This window comes from Vicugna pacos, chromosome 23 (assembly GCF_048564905.1).
Source record: "Vicugna pacos chromosome 23, VicPac4, whole genome shotgun sequence".
NCBI classification, from domain to species: domain Eukaryota; kingdom Metazoa; phylum Chordata; class Mammalia; order Artiodactyla; family Camelidae; genus Vicugna; species Vicugna pacos.
In genome coordinates this window covers 19,855,978-19,876,963 of record NC_133009.1, presented here as the reverse complement: position 1 = coordinate 19,876,963, position 20,986 = coordinate 19,855,978, and the positions used below count along the sequence as shown (strand labels likewise).

General features: G+C 47.0%; 1 protein-coding gene and 2 long non-coding RNA genes across 8 annotated transcripts in view; 1 reads left to right on the top strand and 2 right to left on the bottom strand.

Moving 5' to 3' along the window:
- The window catches only part of LOC107033064 (uncharacterized), a 59,432-nt gene extending 52,294 nt beyond the window's left edge, over window positions 1-7,138 (bottom strand). For both annotated transcript variants that reach the window (XR_004194889.2, XR_004194888.2), the window contains exons 1-2: window positions 6,759-7,138; window positions 5,719-5,808 (exon numbers count right to left, since the gene is read on the bottom strand). This is a non-coding gene — a long non-coding RNA (uncharacterized lncRNA). The remainder of the gene's footprint in view (window positions 1-5,718; window positions 5,809-6,758) is intronic.
- Window positions 7,139-8,204: 1,066 nt separating this feature from the next.
- Window positions 8,205-10,854, top strand: LOC140688752 (uncharacterized). The gene is made up of 3 exons (XR_012063547.1): window positions 8,205-8,377; window positions 10,433-10,454; window positions 10,588-10,854. It is a non-coding gene; the product is annotated as an uncharacterized lncRNA (long non-coding RNA).
- Window positions 10,855-12,426: 1,572 nt separating this feature from the next.
- Window positions 12,427-20,986, bottom strand: part of KIF26B (kinesin family member 26B) — a 419,829-nt gene continuing 411,269 nt past the window's right edge. For all 5 annotated transcript variants that reach the window (XM_072948623.1, XM_072948625.1, XM_072948626.1 and 2 more), the window contains one exon: window positions 12,427-19,454. In XM_072948623.1, coding sequence (XP_072804724.1) covers window positions 19,306-19,454 — 149 coding nt within the window. In that variant the 3' untranslated portion in view covers window positions 12,427-19,305. The remainder of the gene's footprint in view (window positions 19,455-20,986) is intronic.

The window sequence follows — 20,986 nt, the reverse complement described above, 5'->3', positions numbered from 1 at the left end:
TAAACCTAACCATTTAGTTCTTCATTTCAGCTACTTCATGTTTTATGTACAGAAGTTCTTTTTCAAAAATCCTAGTTTCTGTACAAATTCTTACTTTTGTCTTTCTTCTTTTTGAATATATGAAGCATATCTATTTGAAAGTCTGTATCTGATCATGCAAGCTATTATCTGGGGCTCTGTGTAATTGTTTAAAGTATATGTTGTTTCTTTTGGTTTTCCTTCACATTGTTTCTATTTCTGTATGCCTGATTTTTAAAATTCAGTGTTGAACACTGTATATAAAAGGTTATAGAAATAATGCATAGGAAAATATTATCTTGGCTAGGCAAAGCAGCAATCCTGGATCACCTTGAGTCAATTTCAAGAACTGAGATGATTTGTGCTGAGTTTCGGTCTACCCCAGTTCACCCTTCCTCCTGGTGTGCAGCCCCTTGGGGTCACAACTCAAAGTAGAGGGGATTATCAGGCCTCTATTGTTAAGCCCTAGACCCAATATTTGTCCCACAGTCCCATGAAGCTGTCCAAAGTCAGCTTCTCACAGCTTCTTTTGAAATCAGTGTACTGGGAAGAGTTGATGTCAAAGTATAAAATACCTTCAACAATAGGGTAAGAAATGTTGACTTCACCTCCTGTCGAGAGGATTTTGCTTCATTAAAAGTACTCTCACATTTGTAGAGAGCATCACAATCATACTGTGTCCCTCCACATGACCAGATAAACCATGCGAATTTTTTTTTTACGGTAGAATCATCTAAGAGTGCCTGTGTGCTGTGACTTGCTTATAAGTTCTATTATTGTCAGGGTAATATTGGCTCTGATCTCTGCTGTAGGACTTATGAAGAATGTTGCTGCCTGTGTCTTGTACTAGGGTAAGAGTTGGTGGGGAAGACGTACGTGAGAATGAAGGCAACATATACAAGGGCCCCAGGGCAGGCCGTTCCACTCTGCTTGGCTAAATTCAGAATCAAGAGAGTCAACATGAAAAAAAGCAACAACAGTACTTGCTATAGAATAAGGCTGCAAAGGAGCTGATTTGGCTGAAGTTTTCAAAAGAGCCTCCGGGACACACAAAGGCACCAGGGCCAGCCTTCTCTGGAGCTAGAGCCATCAGGCAAAGGTTAGCAAGTCACCACTGCACACCCTTCCAGGGCCAGAGGCAGGCATCCCCCTTCTCACCATCTCTGTGGTTCTGCCTGCTTCTCCCCAAGGTCTTCTGGTCTTGAGCTGTCTTACCTACTACACAGTTACAAGGGAGCTACCCTAATGCCTAGGCTTTTCAGGGCACTCCCAGATGTCACACATTTATTTTTCCGTCCACATAAACAATTAAGGTAACCCTGAAATTCTAATACTTTGACAACCAAATTACCATTTTAAAAAGATATTACAGTAAAATATATGTAACAATTTACCATTTTAATTATTTTTAAATGTATAGTTCCATGACATTGAGTATATTCCAACTGCTGTTCAACCAATCTCCAGTACTCTTTTCATCTGCAAAACTGAAATTCTATACCCATTAAATAATAACCCTTCATTCCTTTCTCCCTGCAGCCTCCCGTGACCACCATTTTACTTCCTGTCTCTATGAATTTGATTATTCTAGGTCTAAGTAGAATCATACCCTATTTGTCCTTTTGTGCTTATGTCACTTGGCCTAATGCCTTAAGGTTCATCTGTGTTGTAGCATACATCAGAATGTAATTCCTTTTTAAGGCTAACAAATATGCCAGTGTGTGTGTGTTCCATATATATCACATTCTGTTTATCCATTCAGTGGACATTTGGGTTGTTTCGGCTATTGTGAATAATGTTGCTGCATACACTGGGATACAAATGTCTTTTCAAGTATGTCCTTCCAGTTCTTTTGTGTACATACCTAGGAGTGGAACTGCATATGATAATCCTATGTTTAATTGTTTGAGGAACTGCTACACTGTTTTTCACAGCAGCTGCACCATTTTACATCCCTGTCTGCAATGCACAAGGGTTCCAACTTCTTCATGTCCTTGCTAACACCTGTTACTTTCTCCCTCTCTCCCTCCCTCCCTTTCTTTCCTTCCTAATACTGGCCATCCAAATGGGTGAGAAGTGGTATCTCACTGTGCTTATGATTTGTTTCCCCAGTAATTAGCCAAACTGCCTTTTCTTTGGTCAGATTTGACATCGAAGCTGCCTCTATATCAAGACTCAGAAAAAAAATCCTTTGCTAGACCACACGTGAAATTTTGGTTAAAAAGAAGGTAAGTGCTATCAGAATCAACCAGAGGGGTTGCTGGGCTGACCAGTCTGCGTGCGAGCCTTGGGATACTTACTGGAGAAGGTTCTGTTGTGACCCCTAGGCCCAGCTCAAGGCATGTGGGTGGAGCATCCTCCTCTTAACCCCTCACCATCTCTGAGGTACAGTGACATTCACTTCACAAAGGCTAGGGGCCTTTTTACTATCGGGGACAATTTGACGCTAATTTCCAAGAGGTGCCATCTTTCAGTTCAATGTGTTTCACGGGTCACATGATCTTCGATTACTAAGGTGACACTCAGGACAATTTCATGGCAAATTGAGTCCCAAATTACAGCCCCTGAAGGGGACCATGTTAACGATGGTCTGTAAGAGCCCAGCAGGAGGCCTGAGCCAGGTTACACTGCAATCAAATGTGGTCACTAATGTAACATTTAAGAAAGAACAAGAGGAATGTATTAAGACACATGTGCTGATCTCCTCCTTTCGGAAAAAGAGGGCTCAAATCACCACAGACACCCCCGGATTCCAGAGTAATAAAGACAGAATGATTTTTGCATGAATTGGGCTTTCCCTGTAGCTGAGTTAAGATGCATGACCCACTGTAAAGGAATTAGAATTTCTTTCTTTCTTCCTCCCTTCCCTCCCTCCTCTCTTTCTTTTCCTTCCTTCCTTTCTTTCTTTACCACTCTGATTGTTTTATTCTTCGTGTAGGCACTTTACATTTTACTCCTTAGATGTGAGAAACCAGTGCCTCTAGAATAACAGAGTGTGAGGAACACTGACTGGGTAATTACTAAGCAAAACCTGTAAAAATAACAAGCATCACCGATAGACTAATTTCTGAGGTATTTCAGGATTTGAATGCCCTGTACATAGTGACGTGATGAGTTTTGCAAGATGCTGCACAGACAGGTCTCCTACCTTGTTGAGAATCTCCTGTAGAAACCAGACATTGATGCTATTGTTCATGTGACTGCACGTGCATTTATAATCATGAATGTGAAACAAAAACAAGAATTAGATAAGAAAACTGACTGCCGCATCAAGCAACAGGCCTCTGTGATTTAGGGAGCTTTTTCATACATGAAATACTGGGCTATTACTGGATTTTTATGAGTTTTCAGGGACCATTACTCATAACATTTCAAGCACATGTAAAAACCGTGGTCTGAGACTTTATGGGTTTGCACTTCCCATGTACGGAGTATGCATTTCTAACTAATTAAAAAAGATTAAATACTATCTAGTTCTTTACTATTCAGGTTTTCTTTAAAAAACTTCAGATTCTCTGTTATTTGACTATTGAACCCCTTTACCGACTGAAAATATGTGCGCTTTGTGCAAGACCCTGTGCTGGGCACTGGGAAACAGACATCGCGGAGCCCATCAGAACTCACTATCCAGTAGTGAAGACACAGGGGGGCAAAACAACAACGTGTGATTTTCAGTCACTAAGCATCCATCTGCTGGATGCTGAAGACATGGGATGAGCCTTCCACAGAGTCCTCATTACCAATCCCCAGAAAATAGAGGGTACTTGACTCTCTCTCTCTCTCTCTCGATAGGAAAGTGAAGAAATTAACTGTTACAGGCTGAATTCTATCTCCCCCCAAATTGATATGTTGAAATTCTAAACCCCCAGTGCCTCAGAATGTGACTGTATTTGGACATGGGGATTTTACGGAAATGACTGAGTTAAAATGAGGCTATTAGGATGGGCCCTAATACAATCTGACTGGTGTCCTTAAAAGAGGAGGAAATTTGGACATACAAAGGAATGGCAGGGGTGTGTGTGCACAGATAAAAGACCATGTGAAGAGGCAGCAAGAGGGTGGCTGTCTGCAAGCCAAAGAGAGAGGACTCAGAGGAGACCAGCCCAGCCAGCACCTTGATTTTAGATTTCCAGCCTCCAGAACAGTAAGAAAATACATTTCTGTTGTTTAAGCCTGTGGTATTCTGTTATTGCAGCTCTAGCAAACTAATATATTAACCATTATTTCTATTGGCTTTTTTTTAATGATCTCAAAATTCCAGAAAAGTTGCAAGTATAGGACAAAAAAATTTTTTTCCTGAATTATTAAAGAGTAAGTTGCTGACACACTAGAAATTTTCTGAGCGTTTTCTATAAACAAGGCAAAAATTCTAATGGAGCTAGAGAGGCTAGCATTTTAGAAAAACAAGGGTTGGTTGTAAGCTCTTCCTGAGAAGATCAAAGTGCAGGCGTTGCCTGAGGATGTGGGATGTCAGTGAAAAAGACCAGATTTCTTGTGTCTGATCTCTACCATAGCGTTTGTGACCTTGGGTAAATCACCTCTGTATCCAATGACAACTGGACTAAATAACTTCTGAGTTTGCTCTCTACACAAGCATTTTGTGATTTTATGTCTGAGGGACATTTTTTTCTGCCATGAGGTTAAAGGGCAAAAATGATTCAGTCCTGTCCAGGAGTGCCGAGTGCCCTTGCCCACCATCCCTCCCCCACCCCGTGCTTGCCAGCCTGCAGCCTTTGACAGGGTGTCCAGCCCCATCTTCCTCCATTAGCCAGACGCCTCCTACCCTGCAGCCAAGCCAAGCCCCTGGCAGCCTGTTCCCTCATGCCCCAGAGCTCATGCTACTTACTCTGTGCCAAATGCCCTTCTGTCTGAAGTTTCTGCTCATTATTCCTGAACTTTCCAAGCATCTCCTCCTCTGTGCTGCTTAAGCACCTATCCATTCCCCTCAAAACTGATCACATCAAAATATTTGCTTCTTTATTTGTCTTTCTTCCCACTAGACTCCAAATCTCTGGAGGAGAGGACCTGGCTTTTTTCCCCCCTGCAGCCTCAGCTACTGACACTTTGCTTGGCGCATAGTAGGTTATCAGTGGAGAACTACACCTTCAGAACTGTGGGCCAGAAAGTGTGCTGGGCTGGGCAGAGAACGATCCTGCCCTTGGGGAGTTCTGAAGCCAAAAGGGGGAGAGAGATGATAAAACAGGCAATCACCACGGAAGGGATAGTGATCACTACCGTGGTAGAGGTTAAGCTAGAGATGATAAGGAAGCTCACAGAAGGGCGCCTTTCAGACTTGGAAAGCCTTCCATTAAGCTGGGTTGACACACTTGGACTTGGCCAACAGTATCTTACCAGGGCAGGTGTTGAAGAAATGTCTGCTGAACTCTAAGCTCTGTAAGGATTTGGACCATGACTACCTCATTCAATGCCGTTTCCCCAGCTTCTAGCATATCTGACACACTGCGGTAAGCAATAAATACCTGTGCAATGAGTGCATGAATGAACCAACAACAGGGTCCTCCTTCCTATGTTTTTCAAAAGCTTTTCCCACCTTCCCTCTCACTTTCTGACTTGTCCTGTCCAAAGATGTGAGCTAATGCTTACCTCAGTGGGGGTGGGGCTGAAGATCAAAGACACTAATAAATATGAAAGCACTTAGTATAGTATAAAGTACTCTATAAGCATGAGTTACTTACTCACCACTTCTTCCCTTCCAAGAACTGTGTTGGGTGAAGCCGGACAGGACTGACCTGGTTGGGGTTCAGATACCCTCATGACCTATTTATGCTCCTGTCAATGAAAAAAAAAAAAAAAAGACTCAAGCATTCGCAATTTACCATTCTTTAGAAGTTTTGTACGTTTTAATAAGGACCTTAGAGATTCCTTCCTTTGCAAGGAGAAAAGAATAATTCAGGTGCAGTAATTAGGGTTCATCCCGTCACTGCTCCTGTGGACAGCCTTAATGAGGGCTTCTCTTTTCTTACTGTGCTCTCCCAAAGAGAGCTCTTATTAGAGAAAAAGGAGTTCCACAGTCATGGTGGGAGGTGGCCCGCATTAGTCAGAGTTCTCCAGAGAAAAAGAAACAGCAAGATGTGTGCACCTATGGGAAAAGGATGCCGATTTATCTAGTGGGTCGTGGCTGAATCATGCTTAAATTATGAGGGGCAGCGAGGGGGGCTGTCACCGGCCTGGAGCCTGAGACAGCTCAGGCGGCTGCAGAGGCGCATCCTGCAGTCAGCTCGTCTGTGCCTGAGTGACTTACAACATGCCATCAGGGAAAGGGAGACTCCTTCCCCGCAAGAACCCCTGAGCGGAAAAGTCGCCAGTCATTTGCCGTGGTTTAGGAACAGTTGCTGGGGTACAGGGACAGACTAGGTGACCTCATGAGAGGTGCGAGGAGCCTGAGGGTTTGAGTCCCTCCCTTCTCCGGCTGGCGCAGCCCCCACTGTCTCAGGTGCTTACTTCGGGATTTTTACAGCGCACCCTCCCCTGCCTATTAAAAATCACGTGACGCTGAGTGACGTGAAGACGGACCGGGACGGATGAAAATATTCTCTATCCCTGGCTCCCCAGACACAGCCTCAGGGAGAAAAGGGGCCCGCTGGGAACTGGGGGTTGATCAAGTCAGCTCAGGTTTTCAGACGTCCAGACGGGAAATTCGGGGGTCGGGAGCTGGGAGCTTGAGAGACGCTGTGAACAAAGTAAAACGAGTCTCCTCTCAACCTTTGAACCTTTCTCACCTCCAGCCTCCTCTCCACTTCTTAGAAAGCCAGGCCCGTCGACCTGTCTGCCATCCCCTCCAGGCACGCCTGTCTTCTGAAGCTAAGACGTTTTCTTTCTCCTCCACAGTTAAAACTTTCCAGAAAGATCAGCAGCCCGAGGCTGGTGCCTTCCAATTAGCCAGCACTGAAGTTACTCAGGGTGAGGGCAGCGGCACTTCCCGGGCAGTGCGCGTGGCCGGGCGGCCTGGGGTGTGCGGAGGCAGAGGCTGGGACGCGGGGCGCGCGGCAGCACGGTCCGGAACCCCCGGGACCCCGGCGGCCCGCACCGCCTCCGCCGGGAATGGAAGCGGAGGACGCCGGACGCCAGCGCAGGCGCGGAGGACGCCCTCGTCCCCACGCCCTCCTCCGCGTGCGCGCCGGGCGCCGCGGGCGGTGCTACGGCCACGCCCTGCGAGGGGCGGAGCCGGGCGGGACCTCCGCCTGCCCCTCGCTTATGCAAACTGCTCGGGTCCTCCCTGGCCCCCTCCCCCACTGGTGGGCCGCCTCGGCCTCTAGGGTGGGATTGCCTCTCCTCTGACCGGACCCGGCGAATACACAATGCGGTCTCGAGCCGTAATTCCTCGTTTCTCAGAGCACTGGTGTTCGGTAGAAGCTCCATGGCCACCGGCTTCATCCGGCGGCGTTGAAATGGAGCACCAAGGCTGCAGGAGGCGATGCTAGCAGGTGCTCATTTACTTGAAAGCAGTCAGTATGGACGGCAATGAGCCGGAGCTTCCGTGTACAGCTCAGGGGTGGTTAGTTAGCATCTGCAGTGAAGCCTGAACCCCCCATTCGGGAGTGGTTAGTCAGCACATTAAGGACTCTGGTACACACCACAGAAGCCCCCGTAATAAGCACTTCAAGTTTCATTACCTGAATCAAACCAGGAGGCTCATGAATTAATTTCTAAGACATTTAAATTATATTTCTCAGTAAAATAGGAGGAATTGAAGACATGTGGTCGACTTGAAAAATATAATCTCCACCTACCTTGCCCGAGGGGGGTACAGATGCCCAGCGAGCCCGGAACTGTCCCTCTGGAGCGAGGCCTGGGGTCTGGTGCTCCATTTGGACACGTGTCCCCTCCACGCTGAGCAAGGCTGGCCGCTCTGCCCTCAGAGCCGCCTGCCTGCGCGCCTTTGGCGGGGGTGTCCTCCGAGCGCCTGAGGACGGAGAGCAGGCACGGCCTCGGGACGCCGGGAGCCTCCGGGCGGACCAAGTTACACCTGCAGCAGAATCGCCCCCAGGCCTTCTCAATCATCCACCTGGGGGCGGGGCTGAGGGAGGGGGCACGTACACTCGGCCTCCGAACGTCCGTCAGGTGGAGGCCACCGACGTTCACAAAGGGGTGGACACGTGCTGAACGAGGCCACTGGGCAACAGGCACAGTCTATGGGAGAAATGAAGGCCTGTCGGAAGAGTCTTTGCTCTAATTATTAAAACAAATGCCTTTCACTCTACTGCCTTACATCTGGAGAGCACGTAGCCAATTCTAATAGATTCTGACATCCTTCTGCATACAGCGACTCCTTTCATCCTCAGAACAAGCCCGAGAGACCCAGGCCAGACAGACGAGGCTTCAGTTCTACACAGACAAGGTATCTGAGCCCAGAGATATTCAGAGACTTCCTCAAAGTCCGCTGCGAGAGGCAGTTCTCAAACTGGCACCCAGGCTTCGCCGCTCCTTGGTCAAGAGTTAAGACGGATGTCAGAATTCTCAGGGAAATGCTCCCAAAACATGTATATCTATAATGTGTATAAAACTTCCTTTCTGAGAGTGACTATTTAAACCCTCTGATCTTACCACTTACATTGTGGGCAGCACCATGCTAGACGCGAGGGACCATAAGAAGACCTCCAACCCTTGGGAGAGTTGCAGAACCTACTGCCCAAAATATGCCAGCTCAGCATGAGGATTACTGTGAGCTAAAGGCACCCGAAAAACAGCAGATGCAAGAAGGGTGTTTTGATCTCCTCTTTTCTCCCTAAAAACAGGAGATACAACTTCCAGGTGAAAGATGCCCTCCTAGTACCAGGAGAAAAGAAACATTCTTATCATCAGGGATGGGGAGTCAAGGCTGAGAGAAATCTGCACCAACAGTTTTGTTAAAAGAATTCATCTTCCTGTAGCCTCCCCACACATTTTAGTTCCATTTCCACAGCTGCCTCTTTGTTCAGCCGAGTTTAAAAGCATTTAGGTTTCCCCACTTCTTTGGGTCTTCATTTTTTAATGAGGGCTCCTGTGGCATGTAAACTTATATTAAATAAGTGTGTATGCCTTCCTCCGGTTATTCAGTCTTGTGTCAATTTAATTCTAAGGCCCAGCAGAAGACCCTAAGAGGGAAGGTAAAGTTTTGCCTCCTCTACACCTCTAGAGCCTAATATTTAGAGACAGATATACATGTCCTACATTAGATACAAAGAAATGTATACTAAGAACCTTGTGCATCTTACAGCAGGAGCCCGTCCCACTTTGGCACTCCTTGATATATATTTGTGGCATGAACGAATAAGTGAATCAATGAAATAGCAATTTAGAGAGGAAGAGATAACTATAAATGGGGCCATCAGGGGAGGCCTCTAAGTACAGTTTAGGGTGGACAATTTAACACATAGCCACTCTCAGTGTGTATAAAATACACACTTTATGTTTTATTCCTCTTGTTACAGCTATTTCACTTCTAGGAATTTATCCTAAGGGACTTGCCAGAGAGGCAAAAAAGAGATTTTATGTTCAACATGTTTATTATAGTGTAATTTATCATAGCAAGAAAGTGGAAACAATTTTAAGGTCCAACAGCAGGGACTTGTAGTACCAAAATGATGGTCAGTCTACCTGATGGAATGTTCTGCAGCCCTTAAAAGCCAGTGGTAGGAGCACATGCACTGTCTGGGGAAATAAATGTGCCTGGTAGGATTATTAAGAGGAAGAAAACAAATTCCAAGAGTTATGTCCACGATGATCCAAAATTTGTACAGGTTTTTCTGTGTGTCTATAAAATAATACAAATGGTTCTCTCTGGAGTGAGACTAAAAATTTTTATTTTCTATTTCCAGCTTTTCAAATGTCCAGATTGAAAAAAAAAAAAAGGCATTTTCCTTGCTGGCTCTTTAGAGAACTGGGGGTCTGTGGAGCTCCCACGGTCTGAAAGAAAGCCTTTATTTCGAGTTTTTCTTCTGAGCACATGCATGGTGGTGTAATATACACATCTGGACCCAGGGCCCTGGAGAGGGAAGGGGCCCAAAGGGTGGGCTGAGCAAAGGCAATTTAACAATTATAAACGAAAAACAGACAACGTGCTGTTTATCCAGAATGCAGGTGGACTTGGAGCACCCGGAGCAACTCCCTCGGGTGGCCTCCAGGTCACCTCCCCTGATGGAGAGGCTGGGCAGCTTAGGGGGACAGTCCATCCCTTGCTCCTAAACCCCTCGGCCTCTTCGATTCTTCTCTTAGCAAATGTGGGAAGAAGGCTTTTGAGCAAGGGCTGGAGGGCCTGGCTGAGCGGCGATGGGGGTGGCAGACAGGTCTGGGGCTGGGCTGTCCTGGGGTCTCCAGGGGAATGAATTTCTGTAGACAAAATAAAATGACTTGCAGGGTGACCTGTACTTGTTATCTCCCCCTCCTCTCCTTCTCCTTTCTGTCTCAATCTCAGGCCCAAGAAGACTCTTCTGGAGGTGAGGCCTGGCCCAGGGCCCCAAAGAGATGAAAGGGAGCGTGTGGTAGGGGTCGGGGGAGGCAGGAGAAGCCCTGACCCTACCTGGAGGGGGACTGCATTTGCCTGTTCGTGATGGGGTTTCTACTTGCCAGCCGGTATTGCCAGCTTACTAAGTTCTCGAAGCCGGAAGTCTGTTTTGTTCATCAGTCCCAGCGGTGTCCAGGACAGAGGAGCGCTCACTGAAGGTCTGTTCCATGATGGCTTTATAAATGTAAGAGGCATCCACGTGCTTCCATCTCTTGGTGAGGAAATTGCTGCCGGAGGTCCAAAGGCCAAGGCTGCTCAGTGGCTAGAAGGTCAAGGCTGTGTGCTTGTTAAACCAAGGGCACGTGTTTGCCCTTGTGAATTAGGGACTTCACCCCAACCCAGGCATTTGCAATGCAGACCTTTGGTTCTTTTGTTAAAGAAGTCTGACATTTCCTCAGACTCTTGCCCACATCTTTGTTCCTCCCTCTTCTTCTCTTAAAAGTGATCCTTTCTTTCATTCATTCATTCATTCAACATATTGTTTAAGCACCATGTTCCAAGCTCTGTTCTAGATGCTGCAGACACAGAACTAGAGACACCCATGGGAGCTGGGGCACACTGGCTGCTAATGGGCCAGTGTGTTTACACTCAGGTGCACTGTATGTTGATAAGGGTTTTCTGGAAACAAAGACTTCAAATGGAAGAGCCTGCAGAAGCAGCATCAGACACAGAAGCAGCCCCTACAGGAGACCAGGAGGTACTTTCTCCACCCAGGTGCAGGGATGGCCCAATCTGCTGCTGCCTGAAAGCGGTGTCACCGAGCTTTGGTTTTAAGTCCGTCCAGTCCCTGTGTCTGTAAGAGTGTGCCATGGTGCCATGGCCATATGGACAGTGTTAATGTCCTCCCTGAGACCAAAAGACAGGGTGGAAAGGATGAAAAGCATAGAAGTCATGTCACTAACAATTTGGAGAGTAATGCTTTAGGAGACAATTCAACACTGAGGGCAGAGCGCGGGGCTAGCAGCAGTTCTAGGTGTTGTGTTTGTGGTCTCTCCTCTCCCAGGGGATGGTCAGAGGCAGGCAGCACCTTCACCCGCTCTTCTACTCAAGGCGTTATGTCTAGAAAACCCTTACAGCTCCCGGCTTCTTAAGAACTTACAGCTTCTGTTACAGTGGCCCAAAGGGAGCCCACAAGGGTCTGGTGTAGGATCTGGGGACAAGAGAGGTGGGGAGCCGCGAGGTGTGCATGTCCAGGCTGATTTAGCAGAGCAGGAGACACGGATTCAGAGCAGAGCCAGGCCAGGATTAAAGAGTGTGACTTGCTTGGAGTGGCCCGCTGGCTTCCCTCTTGGACTGTGGCGCACTTGCCGACTGGACGGGTGAGGTACCCGCATCTCGGGAAGTGCCTCGTGCTGCCCAGGGGAGGGTCTTCGTAGAGGAGAGACTGTCCTTGAGGGTGGGTGGGGCCTAGGTTCTAACCTTTCATGCTTTCTCACCTGAATGTGCCCAGTTACAGGTGAGACAAACACAGTTGTTACAAGGGGCTGGGTGTCCAGGCCCGAGCCATCTGCAGTGACTGAGAATGCCTCCTTTTTGAGCCAGCCCCAGAGACGACCACACCGAGGGACAGTCACCAGACCAACAAAACCATCGTCACCACATCAACACCAGCTTCTCCACACTTTCCATGTGTGATCACCAGCCCTGTGACTCTCGGGGAGGCAGAACAATGCCAGGGCTCTGGGACACAGCACCACGTCCACCTACCCCCTGCACGGGCTTCTGAACTTGCTGGGGGCAGCCCCACAGGGGGATGAGACAGGCCTTATCCTAGGAAGCCCCTGGGGGCTGGAAGGAAGTCCTTGGCCAAGGTGTTTGCTCCAGTGAGAAGAACCCGCCCTGGGCCTTGAATTGTCTCCCCCTCCGTTCAGGATAAACCAAATAGAGAAATTCATGACTCTGAGTAGGAGAAAAGTGAACATTTAATGCCACCATAGTTTGATTCTTTTTAAACACCAGATTCTTTTTTGACAACGTTTTACACCTCATATGCCACAAAAAGTCAGAGATCGTAGCCAGCAAACAATGTCTTCACACTGGAAATGGCACATAGCTCAATGAATTCATGTCACCAGTTTTTGAGAACTATAACTTTCTTTTCCACACTGTTCTCCAGGTAGCCTGCTCACATGTATCATGATAAAGCCAACAGCTAACTTTCTTATATTGCTATGTGAAGGCCCACACACAAAAGCCGGCCTGTTTGTAAACAGGTTGTCGGGACCTACCCAAGTACAGAATAGTTGACTTCTTGACTTTAACAAATGAATTTAAGAAAAATTTATAACAGCAAACACTTGTAAGCTAAGAACTTAATTTTGAAAACGGCACCAATCTTTTATCCAAATGGTGAATTTTAAACAGTGACATCAAATACCACCATTGAATTTAAAATGAGATTTTTATGAACTTATTTGTGAATCTGCTGTTTCTGACACAAGAAATGCACTTGGGCAGGCCTTGCCTCCAATTTTCAAATCGGCCATTTCTACAGATTAGCATATTTATATATACATACATACATGACTAGCGCTGAAAGAACCACAAAGATCATTTAGCATACTGTCCTCATTTTACAGACTAGAAAACCGTGTTCCAGAGAAGTTGGATAATATCTCCAAGGCCATAGGACTCTTATCAAAACTGGGGTCAGAACTCAGGGTTTTTGTCCTGTGCTGTTCCACCATGTCACATACCTTCTGTACACATGCATCCGTATACACCCCATGCACACACATCAGTACGTATGTGTGGTGTGTGTCCACGTATCCACATACCTGGTGCGACAGCACCTCATGGGAACAGTCTGGGATGCCAGACTCAAGCCCCGGTTCTGCTATAAAACTGCTCTGGGAACTTGGGCCAATCGCTGGCTGTTGACTCAGGTTCTTCATCGAAAATGATTATCCCCAGCTCCTGCACAGAGCTTTCATTCCTTCAAAGCACTTTCCATCAACTATACCACTTTCTCTTTACACTGTCCCGGAAGGGCAGCTATTATGACTCCCCAGTCTCCCAGTGGGGAGCCTGAGGCCCAGCAAAGTGAAGCGACTTGCCCAAGGTTGCATAGTGAGCGAGGAAAGTGGGCCTGGAGCCCGGTCTCCTTACTCCGAGCTCAAGGCTTTCTCTCCTAGGTTTAGCTGCCTCTCAAATGAGACTACTGCCCCCAGCCCCTCCCTGCCTCTCAGAGATCTAGTGAGGGGACAATATGCCTTAAGTATTACGGGTTGTAAGACTCATTAAAGTGCTTTGGTTTCTCCAGAAAAAAAACAGGTACTATCTATATCCAAGGTAAGGAACTCCAGTTGCTTTTCTAAACCCCCTTCAGTAACACCAGGGCAGGGGGTGGGGTGTCTTAGAAAATTTAGGAACTTAATACTGTCTGTACTTCTCAAAAACTTAGTGTTCAACCAGCAGGAAGAGGCCAGATCCTCCTTCACTTAGGCCCGTGGAGGCTGATTTCCAAGCCTGTTATCATCCAGTTCAAAAGGGAAGGATCTTTTCCCCGTCAGCTACTTACTTACTATAGAAACAAATTCGATTTTGAACTAAGCCCTGTACTTTGAGGACTGGACTCTAATCCTTGTTCTCCTGATTCACTTCTCCCCTAACCCCTGCCTGTGTCTCTGTTAACAGAACTTGCTAGAGTGAGAAGAAAAAACCACCACAGATCCACCAAACTTACACTTCGATGCATATAGCACTTGGATAGCATTTCCAACCATGATGTATTAATAAATTATAAAACACAAGCGACACTACAAAACATCCTGAGTTTACAAATAAATGATAGCCTCTTCATAAACTGAGTATGATGCTGTGGGATGTGGTGAGCAGTCTGGCGAATGAGGCAGTGAGCCTCTTTAGTTTTGAAGGTAATTTCTACATCTACATAAAACAGATGTGTGAGTGCCAGGGCTTCAGCGCTCACCCTACATATGTGGGCATTGGGAATTGCATTTAGAGGAAATTAATCATATGCACTAAAAGCTTGGTACCATTTCAAGCACCACTATATGTCCAATATTATGCCATGGTCTCCAGTTCTGAGCAGGGCCACCCAAAAGCAGAATGTGTTTGTTTAGGGATGGATAAGCAGCTTCTGAAACTTTGTAAAGATTTTTTTTTTTTGTCTGAGAAGATGAGCTTCTCCTGGACTGGAATTCTGCTTTTATCTGGAAATGATGAACAGTTTGTAATAAATATGTATTTTGTCAGGATTGCTAAGTTGCACAGTTTGTGAGTTTTACCCACAAATGTTGACAGATCTTTGCTGGAGGAGGAGAGAGATTATAACCCAAAGGAACACTATATTCCACCACCTGCCCTCCCCATTCCTCCCCTAAACTGTTAGACCATTTGCTGGCAGTGTCAGTGGAACTGAGTGTCAGTTTTGTTTCCTTTGGCACAGAGAAAAGCAGGCTTGGCTGGCCTGTCTTGACTTGGGCAGTCGAGTCTCAGTGTGGCAGTGTTGAAGAGAGTCCCCTGTGGGGAAGATGGGCCACACTGCCCGGGTGGCGGCAGGCAGGCCCCACAGCCAGTACCAATGGATGGCTTATTCAGCATCAAGTCCTCGAGAACAGGGCTTTCAATGTGTTTCTCACTGGCATGGTTTCAGGGTTTAAAATACATTGCCCTTAAAAGTGAGGAAATCTTTTAGTACGTGCTCAGAGTGGGGCTAATATTCTAGCAGGAAAGAACAATGAGTAAATTCATGAATTCTTCTGGTTTCAATTTTGAAATTAATTCATCTTTAGTAATTTCTTTTATAGCCTAAACCCTTTTTGGAACAGGGAACTTAAAAACATTCACAACATCATTACTTACTGGGAGTCCTGCTTACAGAGCAATAGTGGTCAATGACAGGCAGCTGTGTGCAGAACCAGGCTAACAAACGCCTGGGCTCTTGCAAGCCCTGCCTCTATGCCAGGAAACCCAGATCAGACAACTGCTTTCAAATAGTAACACCTGTGATAAAGTCTGACGGATTAACCAAAATTCATGATCGGCACCAGAATCTGAAGCACAGAAAAGGGCTCTTGCTCAACATGAATAGAAATCCAGAAATCCGAGAACCAGCACAAGATGCGTATGTGTGTGTGTCAGACTTTTTGCATCACCACCGTGGATGGTTTTTGTGGCTGCAATGAAGTCACTGCCACCTTCCAGGAACACAGACTTCAAGCTTAAGACTAATTTATGACAAACGGCCAGATTCCTACCTGCCAATCTCCCCATTCTGGACTGCATGGCATTTTATCCCAGTTTCTCTCCCCTCCCCAGCTCGGGATCCCTTGTATGAACCCCACCTGTGTCAACATAAGAACGACCACTGCATTTGCTTCTCAAGTTTCCCCACATTCAGAATAGCAACTGGAGCTAAAACAACAGACAGGGTGTTCTGATTTCAAATCTGGAAGAGATGAAAGTTAGAGACAGCTTCCCTGTAATGGAGAGGGGAATTCAAGGACAAGGGGATCAAAGGTTGCAGCTCTCAGGTGGGCTTGAAAGCCCAGGATAAAGCAAACTCTCACTCTGTTGCAACATGAAACACCACCATGAAATGCAATACGGATTCACTCCTGGAGACAGTATCACTGTTTCCCCTTCTGGGCTCTGAGCTTTGTTCTGCTGCTGATGCTTCCATCTCAGACTAGACTATGTAGAGAGTGGGGCAGATTTCAGACAAAGAATTAAGGTTTCTGTGCCTAAGTGTTAATCTCAAATAAACATTTTTCTGGTCCTTTCATTTGTGGATAATGAAATGGAATAATGCATTCTTTGACATTCCTTTTGCCTCCTAGGTTATCTGTCACCAAAACCAGGAGGAGACCTGGACCAACCACACATCTCGTCATTGAATGAGGGGTTCTTCAGTTGTTGGCACTAATTCAGAATAGCTGACCAGCTGTATAGTCAACTCATAGGTAGAACCGGGAACAAGCACATCATAGCATAGAATTCACAACTTCTTCACATGGTTTATCAATACTTGGTATGTTAAGATGTTTTCAGCTTACTTAGGTTAGAAAAGACAAGTAAAGGAAAGAAAATAAACAGCCAGAATGGACAACCTCCATGCAGGGTTGTCTCCCTAAACCACGGCCGATAGCACCCTGAGAGATGCTGCATGGTGTGGCATCTGGGGAGGCCAATCTGACTTGGTAAGATAGCTCTTGATTTCATTCAACCCTTTTGTTATCTCATGAAGTTGCTACAAACATATAAAGCAGGTTTAGGCAGGAGGCAAGCCAAAGGCCACTCCTATAGGAAAGATTCACGGATCAAGATTTTAAATCCCTGGAGATGTTTCCACTTAGTCTCGCTCCGGGAAAGGCATGAGAACCCCACCGCGGGCCTTCTAAGGAAAGCAGCACAGCGAGTCAACCTGTGCGGAGACGTGGGCAAGATAAACGCAAAGGACACAGATTACTCATCAGATGCATGTGTTTCCAACAAAGACTGGGCTACTCACCTTTGACAATCCCCACATTAACGGTTTTTCATGAAGTGGTATATTTCAAACCAGCAACCAAAGGGATGCCAAATGGAAAACCCAAACGAACTCAACAGGTTAGCATCCCTTGAGGTCCAGAAGCCTCCTTTATGCTGCTGTTGAGCAAGCCCATCCACACAAGTGCTGAGACAGAGGTGTGCCCAGAGCCAGGGGGCTGCCCTTGAGAATGGGGTTAGGATGAGGGAGCTCTTTCTCCCCACGTGGCAGACACACTTGTTAACTAGAGGAGGAAATGATCCATTCTGGAGTAACCTTTCACCATATTTTCGCCCGTTTGAGCTATCAGATGGGAGCAAAGCTTCTGTGTGCACGTCTGCAGAGGAGAGAGAGCTCTAACGGGACACAAAGCCAGACTTGTCATCCATGGAGCTGGTTTCCAGTCTATGGGGCTAATGCTAATGCTCAGGGCTGTCTCTGCCCTGTTCTGACCAGTAGAGGGCTGGTACTAGGAAGCACAAGACTTTGGTACCCACTGAGTTCAGCTGAGCTTCTCCAGCTGTGTAACATTGACAAAGAAATGCAAAGGTTCTTTTTCCCCAGGAAGCAGCTGGTTAGCCGGGACTGCCTCACCTGCAAGTTGGCTCACATAGGTATTCTGCATTTGAGGGCAAAAAGAACAGTGCTCTAGAAAACCCTGGGCACCTCCATCAATCGGCAGGCTGCAGGGGCCTGGGAGAGGGCCTTGACCTGGAAGGTAAGCAAACACCCAGCTGATCCACAGCTGTTATCAGACAATGCTTTGACCATTCTGTGCCTTGGGTTTCCATCACTCAAGCGGGGATAATAATCCCTAAGGGAACTGTGGCAGGGATGAACAACTCAGTTTGACAATGAGCTCCAAAGTTCCTGGAGTCAAGCCCTGTACATCCATATGCATGACACTGTGTGCCCTGCATGTGTGGTGTACAACAGGAAACCTTTCTCTGTCTTCAGGTGCCAAGGTTGAGGGGCCACGCCTGGTCCTTTCTTGGGATGGAGGCTTTGGTGCACAAGAGAGCTGGGACTTCTTGTATTTAAGCTGCACTCCGGAAAACAAAAAGTTGTGCCACCCTCCCTCTCCTTCCTTGTTCTATGGTAATACTGTTGGGATCTCTGAGCATCTACAAGCCCGAGAAGGTCTCCAAACTGGGAAACATCTTCTGCGCTAATAAATTCGCAAAACTAGAGAAGAAAAAAAATATGGCTCTGTTGAATTGGTTCAAGCTCTCACTCCAGAGTCTTTGGAATAAAAACAAAGATGAAAAATGTTGTCAGGGCCATGAAAAACCTTGGATTTGTGGGTAAGGAACTAGTATATGTCCGTCAGGACTTGGAGGGGAAACTATTCAGAACAAACATCCCATCCAAAGGGTAAGCAGGGCCCGATCCTAAAGGCTCCTTTCACCTTAAAGACGCACCCCTCTCTCCGTTCCAGTCTCTCAAGCTCACGTACACCTGCTCTGTGATCGACCCCAGGTCTGCCCGCTGACCCTGCCGCTCATGGGAGGTGGCGTCGAGCATCACCTGCTGTTCCAGTCTTCTTTGGAAACACACTGGCTGGTGCCTGAAGTCTCCATCTTCTGTTTGAGTGGCCTTCCCAGCAGAACCAAAACAGACAGGTAACATTGATTCATATGCAATACTGATTAGGAAATAGCTCTACAAACACAACTTACTTAGAAACAGCAAGTCAGAAATAGGGTAAAACACCAAGAGAAAACGAGCTGTAAATACATTGCAAAAATGTGTTTGCTTTTCTTTCGTGTTTGTTTTGTTGCTGTTTTCATCTTGACTAGCACCATCTGTACACCAGAACATATGAACATAAATGTTTGGATAATAATAAAGATTTGCAAGGCACTTAATCAGTCATTCGGGGTAATTTGTTGTTGTTTTGTTTACGCTTTCCACAGCAATCCCACATCCACCCTCGCCCTTTCTCACAAACCAGGAGAAGTGTGAGGTCTCTTTTGCCGGCAGTTCTTATGTACAAACAAGTTCTTTAAAGTTCCTCAAAGTGCTTTTTCAGTCTCAACGGGCTTCCACGTCCCTTGGGCTTCCCATCATTGTCTCCTCTCCCGCGTGTTTGGTGTCTGCACCTTGCCTACGGAGAACAAAAGAAAAATCGCCTTCCGCTCCACGCTCCCTCCAGACTTGCCACCGACCTTCGTCCTCGTTCCGTGTCTCTGCACGCCGCCGGCACCGAGGGCCCGCCGAGTGCTGCCGGCTGTGGATCGGATCCCGGAGTGAGGGCCGGGCCGGGCCGGGCCGGCGGCGGCAGCTCCCTTCAGCGGCGCCTGGAGGTGATGTCAAAACAGGTGATCATCATGAGGTGCGCCTTGCAGAAGTTGACGCGGCTCTCCAGGCGCTCCGTCACGCACTCCAGCGCTTCCAGGTACTCCAGGGAATCCAGCTCCAGGACCTGCTCCAGGTCAACTGCAAAGAAGGAGAAGCCTGCTGGAGACGTGGGGCCAGCGCGGAAGGATGGGCTCAGCCCGGCGGGCCGGCCGGCCGCTGCACCTGCGCCGGCCCCTGCACTGGGTTGGAAGGGCCGAGGCAAGACTTCTGCGCCCTCCTGCCCGACCCTCTGCCTCTCTCAGGTCAACAACAGAACACTGTTTAATACTTGCGATTATACTAGGGCCCTTCGTTCTAGTAACTTTAGATCCCTGACATTTGATTGAGACTATACTGAGGGCCAGAGTGAAATTCCAGCTCTCCCACCTCCACCATCTCCATCTCACGATTTGAGACTCTACCAGCACCATTCTTCTTCATTAACTACAAAATAAATAAATCTTCAACCTGAGGCATGGAGAACATCCCTCCTTTTGGGGGTCTCACCTGAGTGATGTTTCTACCTCTGCCTACTTATAGGAAGTACATTCTCCAGTTAGTCCTTCACACAGCTGTAGGTAGCTGCCTCTCTAAGCAGCTGGAGAAACTTGACCCTATCTCTTGGCCCTTCCTAGCACAATTTCACATACTCATGGTTGTTTGGGAAACAAGATGATGATGAAACCTATGTTGTGGAATGCATGTGATTATGATTCTTTGCTCGGAAGATAAGCTGAGATTTAGAACCCAGATTCCATCCCTAATGTTTAGGCCTGCGCAGAGTAAAGTATCTTTCCTTCAGTTCCTCTAGAGCTGTTATCTGGGGCCATCCCCTCCTGGCCTTCAGCTCCTAATGGGTCCAGGGGTACCTGGGCAGAGGTATGGCTGCCTGGCCCCTGCTCCAGAACTGCTGCAGGAGGACAGGAGTAGACAGCAGCCAGGGTGGTGGGGGCGGCCCTGGAATCCAAGGCAGGAGACTTGCACTTGACCTCCAGGTCGGCCAGGCCTAACATCTGCTGGCACAGGGTCCTTAAAAGTGATAGGAGCATCATAACCGCAAGTCTGCTTATTTTCCTAACTAGAGTAGCCACGAAGAGTAAAACAAAAAGATGATGAATGGTTTGAGAACTGTAATGAGCTACAGGAACACCAGGGGCTGAAATCAAGGCTGATTTCTTTCATAGTGGAGTTAATTGAGCTGCAGAGAAGTGAGGTGTCCTGCTCAGGGTTACACAGTCAGCAAGGACTGGGGCTGGGGATGAGGCTAAGGCTGCTGGATATTGGTCTAATATTTAAAAAACAAACAAAAAAACCCCACAAAAGCTCAACATACCATAACCACATCAGGATCATCTTGAAAATACATCAGAATTAATAAATGAAAAAGCAAATGGAACCCAGCACATGTATTTTGATGCCAACACCCTGCCTGCTTATTACCCACACGGAGGGAATAGTCAGCATACAGCCTCACTGATTTTTTTTTTTAGGTCATTCTAGGTTTCAGTTCATTTTGAAGAACCAGTCTGTGTTTCTCCTTCATGAAGCCTTCTGTTCATCCTCTTAGCATCAAAAAAAAAAAAAAAAAAACCCAAAAACCTGATTCCTGACATATACAGAGGTAAGAAGGA